General features: G+C 43.4%; 1 protein-coding gene across 1 annotated transcript; it reads left to right on the top strand.

Moving 5' to 3' along the window:
* The first annotated feature begins 12,727 nt into the window (after positions 1-12,727).
* Positions 12,728-13,714, top strand: OR10X1 (olfactory receptor family 10 subfamily X member 1). Its single transcript, XM_045783827.2, has one exon. The coding sequence runs from the start codon at positions 12,728-12,730 to the stop codon at positions 13,712-13,714; it is 987 nt and encodes a 328-aa protein (XP_045639783.2).

The raw sequence follows: 13,714 nt of genomic DNA, 5'->3' as shown, positions 1-13,714 counted from the left end.
TCATTGAGACAGCCACCAGATCTCAGAAAGGCATTTCTAGCGTTAGACACGCGGATGTACGGGTCCATTCTCGCATGCACGTAGATACATGCGCACGCACAAAGGTACACAGTGTGCACACGTGTCCGCAAACACACATGGCTATACAGATAGACACGCACAGCACATGTAAAGCGCTCATGCACAATCATGCACACTTCTCACACCTGAAACTCGTGCACGGCGCCTTTGCCATTGATGACCACGTCCACCAGGACACCAGGCGTGTTACAAAGGCATATCTTTTGAGAGAGCACATAAATCAGAAGACTGTGCACCGCACATCTATTCGTACCAACATCGTAACAGCCACATAAGAATACACGTGTGGACACACACCCACTGCCCGCGGAACGTGACCTGGGGCGGCTCAGGGGATGCTATTTTGTAGGTCTGGTGCCCGAGCCAAGACTAGGGAAAAAGTGCCTGAATCCTAACCTAACATGCCTTCCCCCAGACAATGACGACTCTTCTCGGACACTGTGGGACACGTTCCCACAAAGACGGAGCTCAGTGACAATCCCTTGTCTGTGTGGCCCTCCCCAAAGTCTTTTCCACATGAGTCCAAGCAGCAGACTCCAGGAAGCGGCGGACCCCTCAGGGTCAGGCCAGGCTGGGGCTGGGAGACTGGGCCGGGGAGGGCTCTGCACTCACCCAAAAAGCCTCACGGGGAGGGGAGCCCCGCTTCTCGGCAGCCAGACCGTAGATGCCTCCCGCGGCCCTGCCTGCAGGAGAGGAGACCTGACATCTGTCTCAGACACTCCTTCTCTGAGCAAAGGCGATGCTCCCAAGTGATACCAGGACAGCTTCTACACCTGTGGTCCCAGGAGGTGAGTCATCTGTGCTTCCGTCAAAACAGCGTCTGTCTCTGAGGTGCCCCAGTCCCCGTGGGACCTGGTTCAGGAAGGAGCTCCCACTGAGCTTGTCGTTACCGTGAATATTCTTACGGGGAAAGCAGAAAAGGAAATGTGAACACAGAGATGCCAGGATCATGATGTAAACAATAATTCGATTATGTGCTAAATATTATATTTATTATTTTCACACGTTAAATCTCCTTTAAAACTTAAAATGACCTGGTTAAAAAGGGTTGACAATTGCATTTTATAGAAGAGGAAACCGAGCCTGATAGAGTTTAAGTGACCCACCCAAGATCACAGAACTCAGATTCATGCTTTTAAAGTCTCCCTGTAAGATGTAGAGTAAAAACGCAGGGACTCACCTTCCCCTGCTGTTGTCGCGAGAGCTGGAGATGACCGTTTCCAGCGTGCGCCTGGTGTCAAAGGCACACACGTTCACATGCTGAGAGCACCCGCGTTCCCCAGCCTCGCCGTCTTCCCATCCTCATCTGTCCACTCCACTTCTTTCACACACATCTTTTTATTTTAGTTTTTTAAAGATTTATTTGTTTGGGGCGCCTGGGTGGCGCAGTCGTTAAGCGTCTGCCTTCGGCTCAGGGCGTGGTCCCGGCGTTCCAGGATCGAGCCCCGCATCGGACTCCTCCGCTAGGAGCCTGCTTCTTCCTCTCACACTCCCCCTGCTGTGTTCCCTCTCTCACTGGCTGTCTGTCAAATAAATAAATAAAATCTTAAAAATAAATAAATAAATAAAAATAAAGATTTATTTGTTTATTTTGGAGAGAGAGAGCACGAGAGAGCGAGCCTGGGGGGGAGGGGCAGAGACCCAAGCAGACCCCCTCCGAGTGCAGGGCTCGAGCTCCATCTCACCGCCCTGAGATCATGACCCGAGTGGTCGTCAAAGGTCAGACACGTAACTGACTGAGCCCCCCAGGCGCCCCAGGCACATCTTTTTTAAAAGCAAGTTTACCTCTATCTTCTTTCCACAATATTGCAATAACTGTATCTGGATCACTCAGATTGTCCTGAAACTTGAAAATGTCCCGAAAGTCCAGGGTTAATCGTGCCGTGTAACCCTTCCCCCAACGTGAATTTTCCCCGAGTAGGCTGCAGTGTGACTCGGCACCTCCAACACGCGTTCTCCCCACCATCCGCTGCTTCAGTGGAAACGGTAATGATGATTGTTGACATGGATTCAATGCCAGACGTTTTGCTGGCCTCCTTAGATGAATTGAGCACTCACAATATTTAAAGATTTTTATGATTACCCTCCCTTTTCAGATGAGAAGAGGAAAGCGTGGGAAAATTCCTTCCTGAGGATAACACTGCCAGGTGATAACACAGTAAGAAGTGGATTCGGAAACGCCCTTCATGGTAACCTGCTCAGTCAGCAGTCGAGCAGACATGTGGAAATTAGTATCACATCAGTACAACTGTTGGCTTTCTAGCCATTTTCTTTGTGCTGCTGTTTTATCTGTTAATCTAGACATTATAGCGTGCATTTTTCTTATCCCGCTCTACTTAAACTTAATATTGAATGATTTCCAGTAAAATATAGAAAAGTTGCAATGACATAGTTGCTTTTACTTAAATCCACTAACAACATTGTCGTAATCTTTAAACATGCACGGGGCACCTGGGTGGCTCAGTCGTTAAGCGTCTGCCTTTGGCTCAGGGTGTGATCCCGGGAGTTCTGGGATCGAGCCCCGCATCAGGCTCCTCCGCTGGGAGCCTGCTTTTTCCTCTCCCACTCCCCCTGCTTGTGTTCCCTCTCTCGCTGGCTGTCTCTCTCTCTGTCAAATAAATAAATTAAAAATCTTAAAAAAAAATAAACAGGCCTTTTTAGAAAAATGTAGAGAATACTTACATATGTGTATATAATCTTTCATATTTAACTTCACATTCACCATGTTCAGTGTTCTTCATTCTCTCCTGTGTATCCAAGTTACTATGGGTTTCAGAGTCCGTCAGCCTTCCCTTAGTGTTTCTTTTTTTTTTTTTTTTAAGATTTTATTTATTTATTTGACAGAGAGAGACAGCCAGCGAGAGAGGGAACACAAGCAGGGGAGTGGGAGAGGAAGAAACAGGCTCATAGAAGAAGAGCCTGATGTGGGACTCGATCCTGCAATGCTGGGATCACGCCCTGAGCCGAAGGCAGACGCTTAACCACTGTGCCACCCAGACGCCCCTCCCTTAGTGTTTCTTAAAGGGCATGCTTGCTGGCAGCTATCTTCATGTTTCTTTATCTGAAAATTTCTTCATTTTGCCTTTATTTGTGAAATATAGTTTTGCTGGATAAAAATTCCTGGTCAACAGGGTACTTTGTTTCATCTTCCCTTATGCCATTTGCAAGGTCTCTGTCCTCCCTAGTTTCTGATGCCAATGCTGGCATTAGTGACATTGTCATTTTACTCCACATAACTTGTCAAATTCCTCTTGTTGTTTCAGTGTTTTCTCTTTACCTTTGGCTTCCATCAATTTGAGAACCAAGTGTTTACACGTGCTTTTGTGTGTTTCTTACTTGTGATTTGTTGGCCGTCTTGACTTTGTACGTTATTGTCTTCCACCACGTTTGGGAAGTGTCCAGCTATTATTTCTTAAAATATTTTCTTTCTCTTTCTCTTTTCATTTCCTTCTGATATTCCAATCATTGAACCACTTGGTATTGTCTTGAAAATCTCACAGAATTGATTCATTTTAACTTTATTTTTTTCTTCTTCAGATCAACTTATTTCTATTGATTTATTTTCCAATCCATCTGTCCTTTCTTCTATCATCTCCAAAATGCGGTTGAGCCTATTTCATGAAAAATCTATATTTCAGCAATATGTAAAAAAAAATTATATTTCATGACAAAAGGGATTTATTCCAAGAATGCAGGGCTGATTTATTATTTGAGAATGTTCTGAGAATAATTCACCAGATTAGTCAAATAAATGAAAAAAGGTAATCTACCCATCTCAATATTTGTACAAAAATTATTTGTAAAAATCAATATCCATTGATAGATTTTTTTTTAATAAAAGCCTGTTTCTTTTTAAAACTCAACTCACTATCCTACCTCTCTGTGAAATATTGAACTCTTTTCCCTACGATGAGCACTCTGACCACTCTACGCAACATCGCGCTGGAGTCCAGACCAGTGAAATCATGAAAGAAAAAGATATAAAAGATATAATGATTTGAAAGGGTTGATAAAACTCTTCATTTGCAAATGGCATGACTGAGGACCTGCACAATCTTACTAAATCTACAGAACTACAAACCTAATAAGTACACTTGGCAAGTTCTCAAATCAATTGTTTTTCTTTATATTAGTTACAAAAAATAAGAAATCACATTTTTAGATGTCAATTTTAATAGCATCCAAACATAGATGCTTAGAATCAACACTTAGAATTAAATTTAAGACAAGATGAGGAAGTACTCTCTATTTTAAACTCTAAACATTCATGAGATAAGATTAGAGAAAATCTAAATAAATGAAGATAGATAAATTTCATGGATAAAAAGATTCAATATTGTAATCTTGATTTCCCAAATTTACCTATAGATTCAGTGCACCTCGATAAAAACAATTTAAACAGGATTTGTGTAGAAATGGGCAAGCTAATTCTAAACATTATCTGGAAATGAAAAGATCTAAACAATCATGAGAGATTTGGGTGAATTAAACACCTGAGCTAAAAATTACTATAAAATAACAATATTGAAAACACTGCTACTGGCAAGAAGGTAAGTATATAGGTCCATAAAACATGTAAAGTCCAAAAACAGTCACATCTATATCCAGGTCCATCAATTTCCATAAGATTGCCTGTGCAAATCAACGAGGGAAGGAAAGTCTTTCCAACCGATGGTACTGGAATGACTGCATTTCAGTATAAGAAAAACAGAACAAAAATAAAAACTTAATCCTCACTTCCTTCCATATACACGAATTATCCCAGATGAGGTGTAGACCTAAACATCTAAAAGAACAGATCAATTAAAAGAATACACAGAAGAGTATCTTCCTTACCTTGGGGTAAGCAAAGAATTTTTTTAGGCAGGAGACAAAAATGCATAGACATAAAAAAACTGATCCATCAAACCACAAAAATTAAACTTCTGCTTATCAAAGAGCAGATGGCAGAGCAAAATGGCAGAACAACTTTACAAGAAAAGCCAATTTGTACAAAGCTAAACAGAGAGCGAGTAAGCATATGGCCACACAAAGACTTGTATAAGTGTTTTAGCTGCTTAATTCATAATTATGAAAAACTTAGAAACAGCCCAAATGACCAGAAACTGAAAAAATTGCATGTTAATGATAGACAATAAATATTTTTTCAAGTCAAATAGATTCCATATCATTGTTTTTGAGAAAGTAGGAAAAAAGAACTGATAAAATTATCCTCCAATATGTTATTAAAAATAACTTTTGATGATAGACCATTTGGCTACCAAGGAACTATAACCTAAAAGGAATTTTAAAAAATTGAGTAGCACTGGGGCACCTGGGTGGCGCAGTCGTTAAGCGTCTGCCTTTGGCTCAGGGCATGATCCCGGCGTTATGGGATCAAGCCCCACATCAGGCTCCTCCACTATGAGCCTGCTTCTTCCTCTCCCACTCCCCCTGCTTGTGTTCCCTCTCTCGCTGGCTTTCTCTATCTCTGTCAAATAAATAAATAAAATCTTTAAAAAATAAAAATAAAAAAAAATTGAGTAGCACTGCTTTTCTTAAAAAAAACTTTTTTTTTGAATAAAATTAATCCCAAGCTGTCTTATTTTAGCAAAAAGAAATACTGTTCATTGATATGTAAGGTAATTTTTAAAGCACTACTTTCATTCAGGGACAATTTTACATTAAAATTTTTAATTTTCACATTTAATCAGATTTTCTCTTGTATATAAAATATGATAAAAACCTTTAAAAAATCAACTTATAAACATTTTTGTTTATACTTCTGTATGATAAGGTGATCCATCAAAAACTTATAAACAAATAAATAAATATTTACATGCATATATATCAGAGAAGTTCATAGAGAAAAATACAAAATACATTTTAAAATGGAAGGTCTAAGATAGCAAATTACTGTTGCATCTAAATTCCACTGAATACACTATTTAAAAATGAACTATAGGAATGGTGTTAAAACATCCATATATATGCAATATGTAATTTTATATACAGGCAGATTTTATAAATATGTGTATATATATTTGTTTATCTTCCCACAGGAAGAAACAGAGGGGCAGCAGCTCTGAATCTACAGGGCCCTGCCCGGGGGAGGGGGGGGGGGGGACGGGGACACTGCAAGGGCAGAAGGAGACTGGCTGGTCAGTTCCAGGAGGGCTAGGGAGTGAAGGCGGGGTGAGGTTTCCCAGCAGAACTTGTGTGGTTTGAACCTCCCGCCGGCCCCTCAAGACAGAGCCCCAGGCTTTTTTATCAGCTTGTCCAGCTGTGGGGCAGAAGGGGAAGAGGTAGGAGTTGAAAGGTTTAAAAGCTGTCAGAAAACCACGAAGCGGAGTCAGGCTCTGTACTAGCTTCTGCCAATATCACGCTGTCTTGATTAACGCGGCTCTACAGTAGGCGTTAACACTGGGTGGAGTGATTTCCACTGGATTCTTCTTCGTCAAGAGCATCATGGGTATTCCAGAACTCATCACTTTCCATATAAATTAGACTGTGTTCGTCATTCTCTTAAAAAAAAAAAAGGCTTTCTGGGATTTCGACAGGATTGCATTAAGCGTATAAATCGACTTGAGGATCAATTTTGTTATCTTTTTCTAGGTTCGTGAGATAGGAATTAAATCATTATTAGAGACTCCTCCGCTCTCATAGACGCTTTAGCTGCATCCCACACCTTCTGGTATGTTGTAATCTCGTTTTGATTCAGTTATGGGAGTCATTTGTATTTCCTTTGAGATTTCCCCTATGACCATGGATTGCTTAATATTGTTTAATTTCCATGTGTTTATAGATTTTCCTATCGTCTTCTGTTCTTGATTTCTAATTTGATTCCGTTATGGTTGGAGAACCCTATGTCCCCTGTACGATCTCCATCCCTTGAAATTCCGTGCCGTTAAATAGGTGATGGGATTAAGGTGAGCACTTGTGAGGAGCGTCAGGTGACGTTCGAAGTGTGGAATCCCTGGATCGTACACCGGAAACTAACATCATGCTGTCTGTTAGCTAACTGGAATTAAAATAAAAACTTATCCCGGTGATGGGTAGTAAGGAGGGCACATATTGCATGGTGCACTGGGTGTTATACACAACTAATGAATCATCGAGCCTTACATCGAAAACCGGGGATGTACTGTATGGTGACTAACATAATATAATAAAAAATCATTATTAATAAAAAAAATAAAATAAAATAAAATAAAATAAAATAAAATAAAATAAAATAAAAACTTAAAAAAAATTCTTCTGGTTTGCCTTGTGGCTCAGGATATGATTTTTCCTGGGGTTGAGGCCGAGGGTAGGTTACCTCCTAGGCTCTGCTCTGATACTGCTGTGGGTGGATGAGGTGTGGCTGGTGGGGCGGGGGGCTGACCCTGCAGGTGCAGGAAGATTGGGGTCCCCACTGCCACTGGCTATAAGTCTCCCCACTAAGTCCCTGAAGCGCTTCCCCTTTCTTGGTTCTTTGCCAGAGAGAACAAAAGTAGCTTGCATTTATTTATTTATTTGTTTATTTATTTAGGTTTTGTTTTTGCCTTTGCCTGTGGACATTTTGAGATTGCAGGTTGCAGGGCTCCCCGCACCTCAATCCAGAACACATGGGGCATCAAAAGAAATCCTTGCAAGCCCACTTGCTGGTGTTCTTCAAGTGCTGAGGTCCTGGGCCAGTCCATCATCTCTGTTTCTTCTTTCAGAGTCACGTTTAGGATTGTTGAGTTATTTCCAGGCGTTTTAGGTGTATTTAGAGGGGAGGGCTAAGAAATGTGAATATAGACCGTTTTGCCTGGAACTTGAATAGATCAAAGTTTCTAAAACTGGTAAACTACTTCCCAAAATTTTCAAGTATTTTAAAGCTTTTACATTCCCAACAATAGTGTGTGAGTTACACTTCTTCCAATCCTCACCAATACTAGTATGGCCAATCTTCTTTTCTTAAAGACATTCTACTCATTGTGTAGTGGAATCTAATTGTGATTTTATTTTATTTTTCCTAATGACTGATGATGTTGAGCACTTTTCAAGTGCTTATTTCCCATTTGTGTACATTCTTCAAATGTTTTTAAGATCTCATTGTCGGGGCACCTGGGTGACTCAGTCGGTTAAGCATCTGCCTTCTGCTTGGGTCATAATCCCAGGGTGGTGGGAGGGTTGTGTGGGATCGAGCCCCGCATTGGGCAACCTGTTCAGCAGAAAGTCTTCTCCCTCTCCCTCTGCTCCTCCCCCCCACTTGTGCTCAAATCTGTCTCTCTCTCTCTGAAATAAATAATTTTTAAAAAATCTCATTGCCATTATATATATATATATATATATATATATATATATATATATATGCATACGATTCTTTTGAAATACATTTATTCAATCAATTTTGTGTCATTACATCGTTGCAAGGGCTGGACCACAACAATGTATCCCAGGAACGGGGATCCCAGCCTCTTATTTTATGGTCTTTCCCAGCACTCCTCCGTGGCTCCTCCTCTGACCACTCAGCTCCAACGTGTCCCGTCTCCTCTGAACAGTTTCAGCCCTCAGCACCCAACAGTGCCGTTCCCTTTCCATAGGCTCCGTCTCCTTTCCTCCACCAAGGTGCAAATTCCTTGTAAGAAGAGACCATTCCTTCTCAGAGGACAGTCTTCAGACATGTGAGCCCTTCCCAAATACCCAGGAGGGGAGCTGGTGATGAGAGGGTGAGAGTGTCAGGGAGGGGGGGCACTGGGGATAAGCCTCCCTCCCCCCTCTGCCAAAACAAAACTTGCGAATTAGAATATGAACTCTGCAAGTTTTAAATCCCCAGAGATCCCCAGCAGAGTTTTACTAGTCACGGTTACACAAAGCCCTGTAACTAATGAGAGAAATTACAAAGTCGAGCGAGAAAGTTCTCTTGCTCCCTCTGATGAAAGGAGAGAGGAATCCCCGAGGGTCTCCTAACCAGAGCCAAGCCTCTAGAGCGGAGGCACCTCAGGCCCTCGTGATGATCAGACAGCACCTCTGAACTGGTAGAAGAGGTTCTTAACCACTGTGGTTTAGCGAGTGGTAGAAACAGAACAGAGCCCGCGTGGCCCAGCCTCACGGCTCACGTCAGAAGCTCTAGGCCACAGGAAGCCGAAGCTTGCACAAAATCAGAGCCCTTTTCTCACTCTCCAGCTAGGGACACGTAGACCCAGAAGGTTCACGGACTTCCCAAGGTCATTAAACTAACAGGATAAAGCTAAAAATGCAGCGTTAGGCCAGTGACTTTTACAGTAAGCGGTTCTCTGTCTCTTCTGAGTGAAGAACAAAGCATGTTTCCAACAACGTGAGGACCATCGTGGACGAGTATAACCCGAGCACTGAGTTGGCTTTGGGCCCTGATAAAACACACAAGGTAGGAAACTCTGGTAGATGATTTGACTCTGTTTTCCTCACAATTCATAGTCCCTGCATTTTCTTCAAGTTACCATTTCTCTGTGACTGGGGAAGGAAGGGTGTGTATTTCTTTGTCAGTGGATCCATATTCCAAACTGAATTTGGTACAAGTTGATTTAGGGAAAACTTCAGGGACAGGTGAGGGTAGGGTGGGCTATGATACCCTCACCCCACTACACACACAGACATCAGAATATGTCAGAGTGGGGGGGAGTCTGAAATTTACCCGCTACTACTGATGGTCCACCAAGCAGGCACTGAGCGCACCATTAGGTAAGAACTAGGTTGGGGCGCCTGGGTGGCGCAGTCGTTAAGCGTCTGACTTCGGCTCAGGGCATGATCCCAGTGTTCTGGGATCGAGCCCCACGTCAGGCTCCTCTGCTATGAGCCTGCTTCTTCCTCTCCCACTCCCCTGCTTGTGTTCGCTCTCTCGCTGGCTGTCTCTCTCTCTGTCAAATAAATAAATAAAATCTTAAAAAAAAAAAAAAAGAACTGGGTAAGGAACAAGCTGCCCTGGAATAGGTATTGCTGACAATGTGCATTTTCAAAATGCTTCTCAGTTTAATGATGGGTTTGAACCCAAGCCCTCTGGGCTGTTTAGGAGGGGACACGGCGTATTGTGTGAAATCAGGTTGTTCTGCAATTGGTATGTTCGGAAGAGCTTGAGGGGCCCCTGGGTGGTGCAGTCGGTTAAGTGTCTGACTCTTGATTTCGGCTCAGATCATGATCTCAGGGTTGTGAGATCGAGCCCCGCATCAGGCTCAGCATGGAGGCTGCTTAAGACTCTCTCTCCCTTTGCCTCTCCCTGCACTGCTCCTCCCCCTCCCCATTCTCTCTCTCTCTCTAAATTAAATAAATAAATCTTTAAAAAAGAAAAGAAAGAGCTTGAGTTCTGCACCGAGGACACCAGGTACTAAAAACAACTTGCTTTGCCCCTCGGTTCTCCCCCTCACCCCACTCTGGGTACTCAGCGATTCATCTTTGAGTTCCACAGTCCAATTGCTCTTCTTCAGAGATCCTGTGAAGGGTCAAGAGGACTAGGAAACTTTCGTGTGTAAAGTGCTCTCCGGAGGCAGGAATTGTGCACAAGGCTTAGCGATAAGCGGAAGGGCGTAGGGGATCCAGTGTTTGTGGGAGGGGAGAAAGTCGTCTGAGACAGGAGGCTGTTTGCAGGGGAAAATCGAACAACAAGCTGCAAGTGTGGGTGTGGAGACACTAAATTCGGGTGCTAGGCAGCCTTGCCTGAAATGCCCCTAAGGAAGCCCGGCGACCATTTAGACACTGCCCCTCCTAATATTACTGCCACAGGCAGGAAGACAAAACAATGCTCTGGTCTTCTCTTGGGGAGATTACCACCCACAGGGAGCAGGTATGGGTACACTGAGAGGAAGTGGGAAACAGGAAAGAAGAAAGGGTGGTGGGCAAGATTAGTCACATGGTTCGCATGTGGCCAAGAAAGAAAAGTCTCGTCAGGTCTAGGAGGACAAAAGAATTAAGGAGATCTCTAAGAGTCCGTAGGGCTATGGATTATTTCTGCAGCCTTTAATAATCAAAGTTTATAATGATAGAACTCTATTTTATTTATATTTATTTGTACATGTTAAAATTATATAATTATAATTTAGACCATTTTCCTACTGCCTATTCGGTCAGTGACCAGCTCGATTCTGCTGACAGAGGCTTCATCTTCGCCTGAACCAAACCTAATTGAGAGCGGAAGGTCTGTTTATCTCTCGCCCAGCACACTCTGCAATGCTGAGTAACAAAGTAAAAGGGAAGCTGTTTACAGATGCAGCGCTCTTTTGGATAACTAACCTAGCCGCGCAACACGTGTTGGGACTCGTTACCTTCTTAATACCCCTTGTATTAGCACTGTGAGACGTACCGAAATCCGGGACTGACAGCCTCTTTCCTCAAGGAAAAAACATTGATAAATGGAAAGAATATACAATTAAAGTCAAAACAGTTGGATTCTAGCTACAAATATGCCACATCGTAGACACAACTGTCTTATTTCTAGAACGAGGGAAATCATCACAGCTGCCACATGCCCCCCGCGGCTGAGCCGTGCGCTTCCCATATGCATTGTCCAGAGTAAACCCAATCAACATTACAAGGGATTTGGCAAAAGGCAGGCCTGATCACTGCTATTATTAGGTATGTGGGCAGGTGGGAGAGGAGGAACAATAGCTCGCTATAGCACAACACAGGGAACGTGTTATATATAAGGAAAGGCAGCATGTCGCGGAAGTTAGAGGAGGATGAGATGAAATCAGACGCGGAATTATCGAAGACTTCACAGAATCTCTAGCATTTCTCTTTTTCAGATGCTAGGCTTGGCACTGAAGAAACGGGCAAATCTTCAGCTGCTACCTGCCCTGTGCTTGGATCAAGTGTCTGTTTATCAATACCGTCCACGTACTCTAATCAATCACTTTTATTTATTTATTTGTTTATTTATTTATTTATTTATTTATTTTTTTAAGATTTTATTTATTTGTGTGACAGACAGCTGGCAAGACAGGGAACACAAGCAGGGGGAGTGAGAGAGGAAGAAGCAGGCTCCCAGCGGAAGAGCCCGATGTGGGACTCGATTCCGGAACGCCGGGATCACACCCTGAGCCGAAGGCAGACGCTTAACGACTGAGCCACCCAGGCGCCCCTCTAATCAATCACTTTTAATCTGAAGGGTCCGGGAGTGTCCTATCTCCCTCTCCTCAGAGTACAGGGAAGGGAACATGTGCTTTACTTTCTTTTACTATTTCAGGACCCAAATGTCTTCTTCAAGAAGAGATGACGACTTTGGGCTTCCTGGCAGTTACAAGCCATTGTCCAAAAGTGGTCCCCAAATTTCTAACAAACCAATTATCAACCTTCACTCATTACATATTTACAGACAATATTATATGTGGAAGTCGCTTTGTCAGACCCTGACTGTGTATTAACTACCGTAGTTTTTTTAGTGTTCAGAGATCAAACCTGGCTCACGTAACGCACCTGAATTCCCTTTATCTGGATGTCCATTAGAATCTTCTCCCTCATTATCTTACCAGCCAATAAAGTCCTTTCAAAAATTAAGCCACCCAATAAGTGATCAGGAATTGATTGCCGAAAAAAGGTGTAACGAGTGAGTTAAAATTAGGAAAACACATAGCCTATTTACACATGGTGTTTTGCTAAACTAAATGAAAAATCAGTTAGTAATTATAACTCTGATCATCTGTCTTATTCACACCACAATTTTCAAAGAATAATGGAGAATGGAATATTCATTTGTTGTTTCTTTCCGATTTCAGACATGCAAACAACGAAGGTCAACCAGACGGTCCTGAACGAATTCGTTCTTGTTGGCTTCTCCATGTACCCACATGTGCAGATATTCCTCTTCGCGGTCTTCCTTTGCCTCTACCTTCTCAGCCTCACAGGTAACCTGGCCATCATGGGTCTAACCTGGGTGGACAGATCTCTCCACACCCCTATGTACCTCTTCCTTGGGGCCCTCTCTTTCTCTGAGACTTGCTACACACTGGCCATCATCCCCAAGATGCTGGCGGATCTGCGGACTGGGCACAGAAACATCTCAGTCGCTGGCTGTGGCTTGCAGATGTGTTTCTTCTTGGGACTCGGTGGCACCAATTGCATCGTCCTCACCTTGATGGGATATGACCGCTTTCTGGCCATCTGCAACCCTCTCAGATATCCACTGCTTATGACCAACGTGGTGTGTGGACAACTTGTGGCCTCCGCGTGGGCTGGAGGCTTCCTTATCTCTCTGATAGAGACTGTGCTGATATTCAGGGCCTCCTTCTGCAGCCCCAACCTGGTCAAACACTTCTTCTGCCACATGCGGGCGGTGGTGAGGCTGTCTTGTGCAGACAGCGACCTCACAGAATCCATTGTGACGGCGATCTCAGTGTCAGGCTTGACGGGCACCTTCCTGCTCATCCTCAGCACTTACGTGTTCATTCTTTCCACCGTCTTCAGGATCCCGTCAGCCGAGGGCAAGCAGAAAGCCTTCTCTACCTGCGCCTCGCATCTCACAGTGGTCATTGTCCACTTCGGCTTTGCCGCTATTGTCTATCTGAAGCCAGAAGCCTCGGGAGGAGATGACACGCTCATGGCGGTCCCCTACACGGTCATCACTCCTTTCCTCAGCCCCCTCATTTTCAGCCTCAGGAATAAGGACATGAAGAATGCCTTAAGGAAGGTGCTGGGAAAGAGGAGCTTCTTGAATAAATAA

Source organism: Ursus americanus, chromosome 2, assembly GCF_024610735.1.
Source record: "Ursus americanus isolate L20-20 chromosome 2, mUrsAme1.1.p, whole genome shotgun sequence".
NCBI classification, from domain to species: domain Eukaryota; kingdom Metazoa; phylum Chordata; class Mammalia; order Carnivora; family Ursidae; genus Ursus; species Ursus americanus.
Note: the sequence above shows the minus strand (reverse complement) of the source record. Positions and strands in the feature narration are given on the sequence as shown.